Below are 16,377 nucleotides of genomic sequence, written 5' to 3' on the forward strand. Positions count from 1 at the left end.
TTAGGAATCGAAAGCACTCTCAAAGAGGTGGGCTAACATTGATAGACGGTCCCTGCTCCGAAGAGCTTACAATCTAACTTGGATAGGCAGACATGACACATAAGGTGAGAGGAATTAGGAATCGAAAGCACTTTCAAAGAGGTGGGCTGACATTGATAGACGGTCCCTGCTCCAAAGAGCTTACAATCTAACTTGGACAGACAGACATGACATATAAGGTGAGAGGAGTTAGGAGTTGAAAGCACTCTCAATGAGGTGGGCTGACATTTATAGACGGTCCCTGCTCTGAAGAGCTTACAATCTAACTTGGACAAACAGACATAACATATAAGGTGAGAGGAATTAGGAATCGAAAGCACTTTCAAAGAGGTGGGCTGACATTTATAGACAGACCCTGCTCCGAAGAGCTTACAATCTAACTTGGATAGACAGATATGACACATAAGGTGAGAGGAGTTAGGAGTCGAAAAGACTCTCAATGAGGTGGGCTGTCATTTATAGATGATCCCTGCTCCAAAGAGCTTACAATCTAACTTGTCAGACAGACATAACATATAAGGTGAGAGGAGTTAGGAGACGATAGCACTCTCAGAGAGGTGGGCTAACATTTATAGGCGGTCCCTGCTTGGTAGAGCTTACAATCTAACTTGGACAGACAGACATGAAACATAAGGTGAGAGGAATTAGGAATCGAAAGCACTTTGAAAGAGGTGGGCTGACATTTATAGACGGTCTCTGCTCCGAAGAGCTTACAATCTAACTTGGACAGACAGACATGACATATAAGGTGAGAGGAGTTAGGAGTCGAAAGCACTCTCAATGAGGTGGGCTGACATTTATAGACGGTCCCCGTCCGAAGAGCTTACAATCTGACTTGATCAGACAGCCATGATACATAACGTGAGAGATGTTAGGAGACGAAAGCACTCTCAAAGAGGTGAGCTGACATTTATAGTCGGATCCTGCTCCGAAGAGCTTACAATCTAACTTGGACAGACAGACATGACACATAAGGTGAGAGGAATTAGGAATCGAAAGCACTTTCAAAGAGGTGGGCTGACATTGATAAACTGACCCTGCTCCGAAGAGCTTACAATCTAACTTGGATAGACAGACATGACACATAAGGTGAGAGGAGTTAGGAGTCGAAAAGACTCTCAATGAGGTGGGCTGACATTTATAGACGGTCCCTGCTCCGAAGAGCTTACAATCTAACTTGTCAGACAGACATAACATATAAGGTGAGAGGAGTTAGGAGACGATAGCACTCTCAGAGAGGTGGGCTAACATTTATAGGCGGTCCCTGCTTGGTAGAGCTTACAATCTAACTTGGACAGACAGACATGAAACATAAGGTGAGAGGAATTAGGAATCGAAAGCACTTTGAAAGAGGTGGGCTGACATTTATAGACGGTCTCTGCTCCGAAGAGCTTACAATCTAACTTGGACAGACAGACATGACATATAAGGTGAGAGGAGTTAGGAGTCGAAAGCACTCTCAATGAGGTGGGCTGACATTTATAGACGGTCCCCGTCCGAAGAGCTTACAATCTGACTTGATCAGACAGCCATGATACATAACGTGAGAGATGTTAGGAGACGAAAGCACTCTCAAAGAGGTGAGCTGACATTTATAGTCGGATCCTGCTCCGAAGAGCTTACAATCTAACTTGGACAGACAGACATGACACATAAGGTGAGAGGAATTAGGAATCGAAAGCACTTTCAAAGAGGTGGGCTGACATTGATAAACTGACCCTGCTCCGAAGAGCTTACAATCTAACTTGGATAGACAGACATGACACATAAGGTGAGAGGAGTTAGGAGTCGAAAAGACTCTCAATGAGGTGGGCTGACATTTATAGACGGTCCCTGCTCCGAAGAGCTTACAATCTAACTTGTCAGACAGACATAACATATAAGGTGAGAGGAGTTAGGAGACGATAGCACTCTCAGAGAGGTGGGCTAACATTTATAGGCGGTCCCTGCTTGGTAGAGCTTACAATCTAACTTGGACAGACAGACATGACATATAAGGTGAGAGGAGTTAGGAGACGATAGCACTCTCAAAGAGGTGGGCTAACATTTATAGACGGTCCCTGCTCCGAAGAGCTTACAATCTAATTTGGACAGACAGACATGACATATAATGTGAGAGGAGTTAGGGGTCGAAAGCACTCTCAAAGAGGTGGGCTAACATTTATAGACGGTCCCTGCTCCGAAGAGCTTACAATCTAATTTGGACAGACAGACATGACATATAAGGTGAGAGGAGTTAGGAGTCGAAAGCACTCTAAATGAGGTGGGCTGACATTTATAGACGGTCCCTGTCCGAAGAGCTTACAATCTGATTTGGTCAGACAGCCATGATACATAACGTGAGAGGTGTTAGGAGACGAAAGCACTCTCAAAGAGGTGGGCTGACATTTATAGACGGTCCCTGCTCCGAAGAGCTTACAATCTAACTTGGATAGACAGACATGACACATAAGGTGAGAGGAGTTAGGAGTTGAAAGCACTCTCAATGAGGTGGGCTGACATTTATAGACGCTCCCTGCTCCGAAGAGCTTACAATCTAAATTGGACATACAGACATGACATATAAGGTGAGAGGAGTTAGGAGTCGAAAGCACTCTCAAAGAGGTGGGCTGACATTTATAGACAGACCCTGCTCCGAAGAGCTTACAATCTAACTTGGATAGACAGACATGGCCCATAAGGTGAGAGGAGTTAGGAGTCGAAAGCACTCTCAAAGAGGTGGGCTGACATTTATAGACAGACCCTGCTCCGAAGAGCTTACAATCTAACTTGGATAGACAGACATGACACATAAGGTGAGAGGAGTTAGGAGTCGAAAAGACTCTCAATGAGGTGGGCTGACATTTATAGACGGTCCCTGCTCCGAAGAGCTTACAATCTAACTTGTCAGACAGACATGACACATAAGGTGAGAGGAGGTAGGAGTCGATTGGCCACTGTTGAGCCGGGAAGGCGAGTCATAGCTTCTTGTTATTGGCTGCCAAGTTGTGCCTGCGTTTGAGGTCGCGCGCTCTCCGCTCCGCCCTCTTCCTTCCCTTCTCTCGTGCCTGTATTGTTTCTGGGGCGGGCGCGTGACACCTCCCATTCTCTCGCGCCCTTGTCGCGTGCGAAGGCGGGAACCTGCCTTGCTCGGCTGCCTCTCGCGCTCTGAGGCGTGCCCCGCCTCTTCCGCCGGCGTCACGTCCGCCGGAAGCCATCCGGGAGGGCGCGTTGGTGGCCGCCTCACTCTCTCTCTCTCGCTGGCTGGGTCGCGATGCCGGAGCTGGCGGTGGAGAAGGTGGTGGTTCACCCGCTGGTGCTGCTCAGCGTCGTCGACCACTTCAACAGGTGCGGGGGGTGGGGCTCCGGGTCTCCCCTCCCCCTCCCTCTCTCCCGCTGAGTCACGCTCGAGGCCTCTCACCCTCTCCCCTCCCCCTCTTCTCTTCCAGGATAGGCAAAGTGGGCAACCAGAAGCGCGTGGTGGGGGTCCTGCTGGGCTCGTGGCACAAGAAGCTCCTGGACGTCTCCAACAGCTTCGCAGGTGGGTCACTGGGCCTTTCAAGCAACCCTGAAATGCCATCTCTTGTGTGGGAAGAATCCCCGAGGCCTCCCCACTTGCTTCCTTCTCACCATCACCACTCTCTCCCTGCCCCCTCACCCCAGCCAGGATGCCACTTCTCTCTCCCATGCTCCATGTCACCATTGCCTCATTCTCCCTACCCCTCCCTTTTGCTAAACCACTTGTCTTGAGCGCCCCTCCTCTCCCTATCACCTCACTCTCTCCCTTCATGCTAGCTCTCATTCTTTCTTCTCCTCACCCTGGCCTGCCTACTTCCCTCCCCCCCAATCCCAAGCCCTAACCTGTGGGCCAAATTGACTCTCCTTTCTTTCCTCCCTCTCCTGTCAAATGCATGCTAAGTCCCAGCACCCACCAAGCCTTTCCCCCTCCCCCACCAAGCTGACCTCAGCAGCTCCAGCCAACTCCTGCCAAGTGGTTTGGCAGAGGGAGTAGGCCCTCTCCCAGCCAGCCAGCCCAGTGCCCAGGAGCTGCAGCCACCTTCACCAGGGCAGCAGGGAGCCGTGGAGGGGGAGGCACAGGGTTCTGGCCCAGACCTCCTCCTCCCCCCCCCCCCCCCCCCGAGGTCCTTCCCTTCTCTAGACCCAGTGCCCACACTTACCCCGCGCAACTTTAGCCTGAGCTGGGGGGGCAGGGCAGCACACAGCTGGGAGCCAGAGAGCCATACTGCTCCTTGCTCGGGCGGCTGCACAATGCAGCACCTTGAACACGCACAAAAAGGCAACGAAAAGTGAAGCGCCACAGCTCCCCAGAAGCAGCAACTCAGCCTCCAGCTCATCATGTAGGCAGTAAGCTTAACACAAGCACACATTGGCTCAGCTGCAGCACAACAGGCCAATCACAAACGACCTTAGAACTCTGAAGTCATTTGTGATTGGCCCGTTGTGCTGCAGCTGAACCAATGTGTGCCTGTGTTGAGCTTACTACCTACATGACAGAAACTATTGCTGCTGATTCATCGGGAGCTCAGCATGGCACTGGACCGGAAATGAGGCCTTGAGTCGGGATAGGAACCCCATTTCCATCCCCGTGGGAGTCCCGTCAGCCTTGGAGGGGTCCCTGTGGGAGTCCCATTGACCTAGGGACCTCTACTCTAGATCACTAACCAGCCATGTCAAGTCCAGGGGCTGAGAGTTGTGCAGCCTCTGGCAACATAAACTGCCCAGTTACCCACCTGGGCTACCAGCACTGAATATTGATGTCCAGATAATTTCAGGCTAAAGGCCTGAAATACTGTGGACCCCCTTCCCCACCAGAGAATCGATATCCTGCACTTCCCCATGTACCAGCCCACCTTTCAAATCCCAGATAGTTTAGGGGTTCTTGATGGAGGAGTTGTGATGCATCACTCCTGCCCCCTCTAGCAGCAGTCTCGTGACATAAATTCTGAGCCAGGTTTTTATGAGCAAATGTTGCACAACCAATCCTAACAGAGGACACTTGATTTCTTCACCAGGAACTCTGCATTGCATTGAAACTGATGGGATGCTAGAATACCATAACTCCATTTTGAGTCAAGGGGTATATTAAATTCCATAAAGAAGCCCTCCCTACTACTGAAAATTGCAGAACAGTGTAAGGATGAAAGATCACTTGCATACACGGTTAAGAAGAAATTCTCTCTGGGGAAAAAAACTTCCCAAGATAAAGCTCTTTGTGCACATAAAAATCCATATTTCATCACAGATGCCTTCAAAGCATTTCTACTAGCTTAGTTAGGAGAGTTTTTTGCTAACTCCATGTTAACTATGTCCTATGAATTCGTGCCTCTCTGTATGACCAGTAATTCTGTTGTTGATATGCTCCTTAAGCACAACCCAGAAAGAAAAAGGGTGGGCTGTTCATCAAACCACCATATTTAACAGCTCTGTAGTACATGAACTCTTCAATGCTGTTCTCTCTAAAAAAAAGAGAGAAAATAATAGCTAATTTTAAACACCTTTTCCAGCCAGGTGAACTTTTGATACAATATGTCTGTTTAATGATCTAATAAAATCTATTTTACACTTGGAAGAATATTCTTCGTTTCAATGCCAGAACCGGTATTGACATGTTTAAATCTTTGCTTTGCCAGTTCCTTTTGATGAAGATGAGAAAGATGATTCCGTGTGGTTTCTTGATCATGATTATCTGGAAAACATGTATGGCATGTTTAAGAAAGTGAATGGTAAGTCCTATGAGAATGCTTCTCATGAACATGCCTTCTCTCTCATCATCAGATATGCACTAAACATGAGCTAGTCTTGTGACCATTACAAATTGTGAGGCCAAGACATGTTTTTGTCCCAGGTGTAAAATAAATATAAATACCTGTATATAATATGTAAACTGCTGTGATTGTAACCTCAGAAAGACAGAAGGTTTGGACAGGTTCCTAGAGGACAAAGGGATTGAGGGGTATAGATAGGAGTAGAGGTAGGTTATAGAAATAGTCAGGGACCACTGCTCAGGCAATGGCCCTGATGGGCCACCGCGGGAGCGGACCGCTGGGCGAGATGGACCTCTGGTCTGCCTCAGCGGAGGCAACTTCTTATGTTCAGTCTACCAAACCCCATCTCCTTTCCCTAGTTTTATGAGAGATTTAAGTATCATAGGAGAAACCTTGAAGAAATGCCAAACTGCAGATTAAAACTTGAAGTTTATGGCATATTAAAATATAAGAACAGCCTTACCAGGTCAGACCAATGGTCCATCAAGCCCAGTAGCCCGTTCTCACGGTGACCAATCCAGGTCAAAACCCAAGGTGTAGCAATATTCCATGCTACCAATACAGGTTAAGCAGTGGCTTAGTTGTAGGCTCAGGACAGTGTATGTATCTGGTCTCCATTGAATTGCCTTATATTTTTGTCCTTTGTAAACATAAACAAGATTGCAGCTCTAAAAAAATCTTGTCATTTTCACATCTGTCATGAAAGTGATTGTAAAAAAATGAAGTGGTTTGCTAGGATAAGATAAGGTTCCCAGATTCTTAAATGCTCGGTTCCACTGTTCTTCATTGCAAAGTCTTCAAACCAGTGGTTCCCCTCATAAACCTTTAGTTGTGGCTCCATTTCCTCTTATGATGTTTAACATTTAATTTAATTCACTTTCAGTGGTAACTCGGGGTGGGGGGGTTATATTCAGGTACAGTAGATATTTCCCTCTACCCAGAGGGCTTACAATCAAAATTTTAAACCTTCAGGGTTTCAACAATTTTGGATTGTTTGCATTCCTGACAGAATTATCATTGAGGCACAGAGAAAAAGTGAGGTATCAAAGAAGGTGAGTCTAAGAATAAGTCACTTCTATATATTAATAGCAGATGAAATAAAACCAGTCACTAGGATATCCTGGAGAAACATGATTCTCTACGTGCCTGCATCAGGAGTCCAACAAGCTGACATACTGTTAGTCCAATATATATGGTTGTAAAATCTGGCAAATAAGTTCTTAATGCCAGGAAAGGCTAAGGTAAACTTTAGTACAAACATTAGCAGTTTCTCTTAAACTGGTTTAGGAGGTGGTAGCTTGCCCTGTGGACCAGTAATAGCAAGGAAGCATTTCAGTTATTGCAGGCTGGTAAAGAGGCAGAGTGGAAGCAGGGCATCATGTACCACTCATGATGTCATCTGATATCCCACCAAGGTGATACATTTGGCAGTCACAGTGACCAAGGAGAGCATCTGCCTAGCTGAATCCAGCTCAAAGTAAGAAGCAGCAACAGGGGAGTGTGTGTCTTGAAAGGCTTCTGCTAGTGGGGAAGGAATGTGGAGAACTGGGGAAAAAAACCCTGCTCTGGTGGTAATGGAGTGGTTGGGAAATGAAACCTATGAGCCATTAATATGATGGGTCTATTGCTCTGGACAAGAAAACTTTTGTCTGCTGTCCTCCAGCCCCTTTGGATCTACAGTGGCTAAAAATTACTGAAGTCTACACAGGGCAGGATTAATTCGTCAAGGGCCCCTTGGCACACAAGTACACTGGACAGCCCTGCCTTGCCCCCATTTTTTTACCTGTTTTCTTATTTACTTCTTTATTTCCACTTGATTTATTCTTTTATTTTATTTTTTAAATATTTTTTTATTTAGAAATTTATGAAAATATAACACTCTGAAAACAAGTACAACCATAAACCAAAACTCAGAATAAGAGAGTCCACCGTGTGGTTTCTTCGCAGAGACTAAAGGAACCCAACTAGAAAAAAAACAGATCAATATCCACCTCCCCGCCCCATTTCCCCACCCACCCAGTGTCAAAAATTATTTCTTTTATTTTAAAATTCAAAACAAAGATTACCATACCAATACCAGTGTATCGTTTTTCTTCTATGCAACCCCTAAACATCTCTAAACAAATCCCCCCTTCCTTCTTTGAGGAAGAGATCTTCAGTTGGCAGGACTTTGGGAAGCCCACCAATGTATATTTTGAATTTGGGTAGGAGGCATGGGGCATGATGGGAAGAAAATTTAGTGCCCGCCATTTTATTGGATTAATACGATTTTCAATTAGCTTTTAGAGGTTAAAACCTCTTTCTTCTGGTCAGTAAACTATGCTGCTGTTACAGTATCCTTGTCCTGACCTGAGGAAGGGAGTGTTCTCTAAATTAGTAAAAAATGTATTAAAATTAGACCAATAAAAAGGATCACCTTATTACCATTTTCTATTTATAAACATTTATCTACACAGCTACAATAATACTTTATCCTAAAGCAAAAAAAAAAAAAGAAATATAATTTTTTCCTACTTTTGTTGTCTGGTTTCTGCTTTCCTCATCTTCTCATCACTCTTTTCCTTCATCCACTTTTTGCTCCCTCTTTGCCTCTTCCATATGGCATCTGCTCTTTTTCTATGCCTCTTCCAGAAACTGTCTGCCTCTCCCATCTCCCCCTCCTCCCCATTGGTCTGGCATCCATCTTCTTCCCTCCGCTCCCCACAATCGTGTGGCATCTGTCTTCTTCCCTTCCTTCTCTCCCTCCTTCCCAGCAGATTTTAGCATCTCTTTCCTCCTTTTCTTCCCTAGTCTTCCTTCTCAATTTCCCTCTTTCATTGTGTCTACCTATCGCTTGCCACCTCTTTCCCTCAACCCTTCCAGTATCTAACCTCTTCCCACAGTCCAGGAGGTGCCCTTTTTCTCTCTTCTCCCCACTTCCTTCCAGCGTCTGCTCCTTTCTCTCATCCCACTTCCATTCAGTGTCTGCTTCCTTCTCTCACCCCCCCCTTTTCCATTCAGTGTCTGCTTCCTTCTATCACCCCCCCCCCTTTTCCATTCAGTGTCTGCTTCCTTCTCTCACCCCCCCCTTTTCCATTCAGTGTCTGCTTCCTTCTGTCACCCCCCCTTTTCCATTCAGTGTCTGCTTCCTTCTCTCACCCCCCATTTTCCATTCAGTGTCTGCTCCCCTCTCACCCTCCCTTTTCCATTCAGTGTCTGCTTCCTTCTCTCACCCCCCCCCCCTTTTCCATTCAGTGTCTGCTCCCCTCTCTCACCCCCCCTTTTCATTCAGTGTCTGCTCCCCTCTCTCATGACCTCCATTTCCATTCAGCATCTGCTCCCCTCTCTCACCCCTCCTTTTTCCATTCAGTGTCTGCTCCACTCTCTCACCCACCCCTCTTCGATTCAGTGTCTGCTCCACTCTCTCACCCACCCCTCTTCCATTCAGTGTCTGCTCCACTCTCTCACCCACCCCTCTTCCATTCAGTGTCTGCTCCCCTCTCTCACCCCCCTTCATTTCCATTCAGTGTCTGCTCCCCTCTCTCATGCCCTCCCCCTTTTCCATTCAGTGTCTGCTCCCCTCTCTCACCCCCCTCCATTTCCATTCAACGTCTGATCCCCTCTCTCACCCCCCCTTTTCTATTCAGCGTCTGCTCCCCTCTCACCCCCCTTTATCCATTCAGCGTCTGTTCCCCTCTCTCACCCCCCTTTTCCATTCAGCGTCTTCTCCCCTCTCTCACCCCCCCTTTTCCATTCAGTGTCTGCTTCCCTCTCTCACCCCTCCATTTTCCATTCAGTGTCTGCTCCCTCTCTCTCCCACCCTCTTCCATTCAGTGTCTGCTCCCCTCTCTCACCCCCCCTTTTCATTCAGTGTCTGCTCCCCTCTCTCATGACCTCCATTTCCATTCAGCATCTGCTCCCCTCTCTCACCCCTCCTTTTTCCATTCAGCGTCTGCTCCCCTCTCTCACCCCTCTCTTTTCCATTCAGTGTCTGCTCCACTCTCTCACCCACCCCTCTTCCATTCAGTGTCTGCTCCACTCTCTCACCCACCCCTCTTCCATTCAGTGTCTGCTCCACTCTCTCACCCACCCCTCTTCCATTCAGTGTCTGCTCCACTCTCTCACCCACCCCTCTTCCATTCAGTGTCTGCTCCCCTCTCTCACCCCCCTTCATTTCCATTCAGTGTCTGCTCCCCTCTCTCATGCCCTCCCCCTTTTCCATTCAGTGTCTGCTCCCCTCTCTCACCCCCCTCCATTTCCATTCAACGTCTGCTCCCCTCTCTCACCCCCCCTTTTCTATTCAGCGTCTGCTCCCCTCTCACCCCCCTTTATCCATTCAGCGTCTGTTCCCCTCTCACCCCCCTTTTCCATTCAGCGTCTTCTCCCCTCTCTCACCCCCCCTTTTCCATTCAGTGTCTGCTTCCCTCTCTCACCCCTCCATTTTCCATTCAGTGTCTGCTCCCCTCTCTTACCCACCCCTCTTCCATTCAGTGTCTGCTCCCCTCTCTCACCCACCCCTCTTCCATTCAGTGTCTGCTCCCCTCTCTCACCCCTCCATTTTCCATTCAGTGTCTGCTCCCCTCTCTTACCCACCCCTCTTCCATTCAGTGTCTGCTCCCCTCTCTCACCCACCCCTCTTCCATTCAGTGTCTGCTCCCCTCTCTCACCCACCCCTCTTCCATTCAGTGTCTGCTCCCCTCTCTCACCCACCCCTCTTCCATTCAGTGTCTGCTCCTCTCACCCCCCCTTTCCATTCAGTGTCTGCTCCCCTCTCTCACTCCCCCCCTTTTCCATTCAGTGTCTGCTCCCCTCTCTCACTCCCCCCCTTTTCCATTCAGCATCTGCTCCCCTGTCTCACCCCCCCATTTTCTATTCAGCGTCTGTTCCCCTCTCTCACACACCCCATTTTCCATTCATTGTCTGTTCCCCTCTTTCTCCACGCAGTAAACCTAAAGCACCACTCAACCTCTTCCCCTCAATGGACCATCTCACTCCCTGCCCCTCAACTTCGTGGATGCTTTCCAAAACCAAAGTTTTCTCTCTGATGGGGAAGCTGTTTTCACTAGTTGCACATGGCTGCCCTAAAGCTTTTCCTCTGACGCAACTTCCGGTTTCTGTCAGATCGCGTCAGAGTGCAAGCTTTGAGGCAGCTGCACGCGTGCAACTAGTGAGAATGGCTGCTTCATCAGGGTTCCTAGGAGAGAGAAAACTGGTTTGGAAAAGTGCCGCGGAGGTGAGGGGAAGGGAAGGAAATGGCCCAACAAGAGGAAGAGATGCCCGAACAGTGGAGCTCAGAGCAGCTGCCCTGTTTGCCCTACCCTAATGCCAGCCAGAGGCACGTGCCGCCTATTGGGCCTACCCTTTAATCCGGCCCTGAGTCTACTGCCAAACTCTAAAAATGAGTGATGAAAGCTTGGGGAGTATGGCTCATGGAATTCTTTCCAACCTCTCTACATCTGTGTGAATATCCCTTTTGTTTCTGTATCCATCTGACTGAGGGGAGAAGGAAGATGTGGTTTTAATAGAATACTCTTTATTCATTCTGGTAGTTAAGAAACTATAATAAAATTAAACCATGTTACAGTATATCAAACTAAATGTGAGAGAATGGATTTTTCAGTTTAACAACAGAGGATCATTCAGGGAGGGTACAAGCTTGAGTTTGCCCATCCCTTAATAGACTGGTTTGTGGACTCCCTGGTTTGGTGCCCAAAAAGGTTATGCAGAGTCTTGGCAATAGTACAGAGACTTGTAGAAATTCAGACCATGCTTTTAAAGGAATTAGGCTCACGCAGATACTTCATAGTGGCCAAGAAAGGAAGATTGGAGACCTGTTCTGGATCTCATGCATGTCAACGAGGCACTGAAGGTTCCATGCTTCACATGGAAACCATGCTGTCAATTATCACAGTTGTAGCTCCAGGGGAATTTCTAGCTTCTCTAGACTTGACAGAAGCCTACCTGCATATTCCCATATTTTCAGAACACAGTAGATTCCTGAGATTCCATGTGCTGGAGAGACATCAGTTCTCGACGCTCCCCTTTTGGTTGGCAACAGCACGCAACACATTCACCATATCTGGATGACTGGCTATTAAGAACTCCATCATTATCAGAAAGGGAACAAGCAGTGGTCCAAGTCTTGCAGAGCCTGGGCTGGATAGTGAATTTTTGAAACAGTCAACTGGTTCCATCCTAATATCTGGGAGTACTCTTCAACACGGCGAAAGGCTGGATCTATCTTCCAGAAGCTTTGCGCTCAGATAATAGACGTGATTGCCAAGCCAGCTCTGTCTGCGTGGCTCTACCTTGGGCAAAGGCTTACGTGCCCTCATCTGTGGTCCCCACAAACGAACTCCCTTCAAATGACTCTCCCATGGTCTCTGTAATCCCGCCTCAGTATGAGGTGATGGCTCTGACCACAGTCATTATTACGGGGTGTGTCCCTCAGAAGAACTTTGTGGGTGATTCTCTCACATGGCTGCCAGCCTGTTCGGCTGGAGAGGCCATTGCAATGAATGCCCAGTTGAAGGGGGCAGTGATTGGCTTCCCAGAGAAAGTGGTCCATTAGCAGATTGGAGCTTTGGGCCATTCAAATGGTGTTACAGAAGCTGGAGAAGATTCTGGAAGGATAGGCAGTCCGAGTTGTCTTGGACAGTGCTACAGCAGTGGCTTATATCAGTCACCAAGGAGGTACCAAGAGTGCATAGCTAAACCTGGAAGTCCACTTATTATTCTGTTGGGCAGAACTACACCTACAGGCAATCTCTGTAATGTATGTAGCGGGAGTGAACAATGTCTAGGCCAATTTTCTCAGCAGATAGACCTTAGGCCCAGGAAATGGACGTTATCTGTAGCAGTGTGTCAGTCCATTGTCCAGTCAACTTTTGATCTGATAGGTACAGCAAGAAACAAGGAGGCAGACCGTTTCTTCAGTCAAAGATCCGAAGGCCTGAATGCCCTAGTCCAGCCATGACCAAAGAGCAAACTCTTGAATGTGTTTCCTCCATGGCCCATGATAAGGACAGATTCTTCACATAATAGAAAACCACTCAAGGAGAGTGATCCTCATAGCACCGATTGGCCACACAGGTCATAGTACACAGATATAGTGTGTCTTCAGCGGGACAAGGGTCTCAAGACTGCAGGTACAGCACAGTCTTCTGTCTCAGGGCCCAGTAGTCATAAAAGATTTGGTCTTATGGCATGGCTCTTGAGCACGCAGCATTAGAGAGCAAACAATACTCAGCTGTAGTCATAGCTGCTCTCCTCAGGGCCAAGAAGCCTACAGCAGTCTCCACTTATGTTAAGGCATTTGAGACGTTTCAACACTGGTGCACAAAAGAGCCTTTTAATGCTCAAATTGCTGTGGTGTTAGCTTTCCTTCAAGCAGGTCTCAGCAAAGACCTCACAGTGCCATCATTCAGGGTCCAAGTAGCAGGCCTCTCATGCTTCAGAGTCCGTAGATACAAAGCTCCCCTGGCTTCTCATCCAGACAGCCAGATTCCTACAGGTAGCACTAAGGCTCAAACCATTTCCATTGTGGAACCTTAACATGGTTTTGCATGGCCTCAGTTAGGCTCCTTATGAGCCTATTCAGGAGGCATCCTTGTTGAATTTTACCATCAAGTCTGTTTTCCTCAAGGCTATTATGTCAGCGTGACAGGTTATGCAGGGACCCTTTCCTCAAGGTAATGGAAGCGGGAGTTTCCTTGTATATGGTCCCGTTTTTTTTGCTAAATGTGGTTTCAGCGCCTCATGTCAATCAAGAGGTAAGATTACTAATGTTCCAGACCACAGGAACAAAGAAAAAGAACCATATTCTGAGAAAGCTGGATGTGAGGAGAGTCCTTCTATGTTATCTCGAGGTCACCAATGAGTTCCAACTGTCAGACCATATATTTGTGCTCACCAGTTGGACTAAACACAGTAGATCGGTGTATAAGGCTACCATCTCAAGATGGATACAGATGGGAATATCATTAGCATATATTGTCTGTGGCAAGCAATTGCTGGTCTCCTTTAAAGCAAATTTCACAAGAAGAGTGGCTTCTTCATTGGCGGAAGCTAAGGTGATTTCACTCAGGCAGATTTGTAGGGCAGCGACCCAGTCCAATCTGCATACGTTCTCCAAGTTTTACAGAGTGGATGAGGACAGTAGATACCAGGAGGTGCTGAGGTCCCGGCCTAGATTTCTGAGACTGCTTTTGTACGTCCCTACTGTCCAGAATGAGACACCTATTGCACTAGAGAAAGAGATTAGGTTCTTACCTTGCTAATATCTTTTCTAGTGCATAAGAATAGCCTTACTGGGTCAGACCAATGGTCCATCAAGCCCAATAGCTCGTTCTCATGGTGGCCAATCCAGTTCAGTAGTACCTGGCCAAAACCCAAGGAGTAGCAATATTCCATGCTACCGATCCAGGGTAAGCAATGGCTTCCCCCATGTCTTTCTCAATAACAGACTTTGGACTTCCTCCAGGAACTTGTCCAAACCTTTCTTAAAACCAGCTAAGCTATCTGCTCTTACCACAACCTCTGGCAATGCGTTCCAGAGCTTAACTATTTCCTCCTATTGGTTTTAAAAGTATTTTCCTGTAACTTCGAGTGTCCCATAGTCTTTGCAATTTTTGATGGAGAGAAAAATCAATCCCCTTGTAGATAGGTGTGTCATTCTGGAACTCTGCCCTGTGCTCCGCCTGCCTACTGTCTCAATCAGGAAGTTCAAGTCAAAACTGAGGTTTTGATGTTAATCAAACCTCACGGGTATGAAGAATGATCTATCGCTATAACACATTAAGGGACTGTTTGAGCTCCATAAATGTTTCTGATCGGTATGGCTATTTCAATGTTTCAGTTGTTCAATTAAAATGTTTAACATGTTTGTTATACTTTCAGAGCAGAACAGATTTGTAGTTTGGGGAGTCTCCCTGTACCTCTCCTTATCTGTTCTTATACAGGGCTGTTGCTTGCTTTGGTACAAACTGAAGGGGGCAGCCAAACCCTCTGGAGAAGGAGGAGGAATTGAAAACCTGGAATGGATTCCTTCACAGCTTGTGAGGATGGGGAGAATACCCTACTGTCCAGAATGACACACCTATCTATTAGAAAAGATATTAGCAAGGTAAGAACCTAATCTTTTTGTATAATGGCCTAATTTTTCTCATTCTAGTTCTATGTGAGTTGCCTCTTTATTGGATTTGTTCTTTTGCACATTCATATGAATCGGATTGGCCTGTGTTCTGATACTCTTCTGGAAAAACGACAGTCAGCTTATGTGCTGCAGCCTGGGATAGGCAATGAACTGCTTGTTTTTACTTCACAATTGGCAGTTTGTTCTTGGCTAGCATGTCCCTTTCATGGATTTCTTTGGCCACTTTGAAAGAAAGGTAGCTTGACAGTTCTGGGCTTCTGAAATTATTCTTGTTTTTTTCTTCACAGCTAGAGAGAGGATTGTTGGTTGGTACCACACAGGACCCAAACTGCATAAGAATGACATTGCTATCAATGAGCTCATGAAAAGATACTGTCCCAACTCGGTAGGTTCTGCTGCTGATTTCTTCCCGGTTGGTGCTTTTAAATGTGATTTGTTCTTTGGATGTTAGCATAATGTGAGTGTGTACTCTGGAACTAGTCAACATTTTAGCACTCACTCATTTTCCAAATTCATTAAATTTCATGTACCGCCCATTCAAATTTCTAGGGAGTGGGAGGAAAACGAATTGTAAGTAAGGGGAGAAGAAGGAAGTTTCAAGTTTTATTTAAAATTTGATAAAAACACTTATAAAAAGTTTCTAAGCACTGAACATAATAAAAATAGGGGTTACAAAACAATCAGAAATACAAACAACAACTAAAAGGAACAAAGGGAAATGGGGAATTCAGGAGACACCTAAAAACATATCTGTTCCTGAAGTACTACTGATTTGTACAACCTTTCCCACATTAATTTGATCTCTAGAGCCGCTATTCACTAGTTTGAACTTGTTAGTTCTACTCAATTTGTAGCATTTTTTAATCATTGTAAACCGCATAGAACTTCACAGTCCTGCGGTATATAAACTGCTATTATTATTATTAACATATGAACATAAGTACTGCCTCTGCTGGGTCAGACCAGGGGTCCATCGCACCCAGCAGTCCACTCACGTGGCGGCCCATCAGGTTCAGGACCTGTATAGTAGTCCTCTATCTATACCTTTCAATCCTCTTTTCCTTCAGGAAAGCATCCAATCCCTTCTTGAACCCCAATACCGTACTCTGTCCTATCACACCCTGTGGAAGCACATTCCAGGTGTCCTTTGGGTGAAGAAGAACTTCCTAGCATTGGTTCTGAATCTGTCCCCTCTTTAGTTTTTCCGAATGCCCTCTCGTTCTTGTAATGGTATAAAGAAAAGTTCATAATAAAGGAAAAAACAATGGGATTGGGGTCATGTGTCAAAAAATTTCTTATGAAAATAGAAGAAATTGAGGGATTAACTGATCGATTGTTTAGACATGATAAGGCTAGTGGACTTAAGTTTCAAATGCATCTTTAAAGAGAAGTTTTCAAGGAACTCTTGGATTCTTCTCTAAGATAATTTGGGAGCGATTG

General features: G+C 46.4%; 1 protein-coding gene across 1 annotated transcript in view; it reads left to right on the forward strand.

Moving 5' to 3' along the window:
- The first annotated feature begins 3,110 nt into the window (after window positions 1–3,110).
- Window positions 3,111–16,377, forward strand: part of PSMD7 (proteasome 26S subunit, non-ATPase 7) — a 43,247-nt gene continuing 29,980 nt past the window's right edge. Inside the window, exons 1-4 of the mRNA XM_033943048.1 lie at window positions 3,111–3,366; window positions 3,468–3,559; window positions 5,670–5,762; window positions 15,225–15,322. Coding sequence (XP_033798939.1) covers window positions 3,293–3,366; window positions 3,468–3,559; window positions 5,670–5,762; window positions 15,225–15,322 — 357 coding nt within the window. The 5' untranslated portion in view covers window positions 3,111–3,292. The remainder of the gene's footprint in view (window positions 3,367–3,467; window positions 3,560–5,669; window positions 5,763–15,224; window positions 15,323–16,377) is intronic.

This window comes from Geotrypetes seraphini, chromosome 4, assembly GCF_902459505.1.
Source record: "Geotrypetes seraphini chromosome 4, aGeoSer1.1, whole genome shotgun sequence".
NCBI lineage: Eukaryota > Metazoa > Chordata > Amphibia > Gymnophiona > Dermophiidae > Geotrypetes > Geotrypetes seraphini.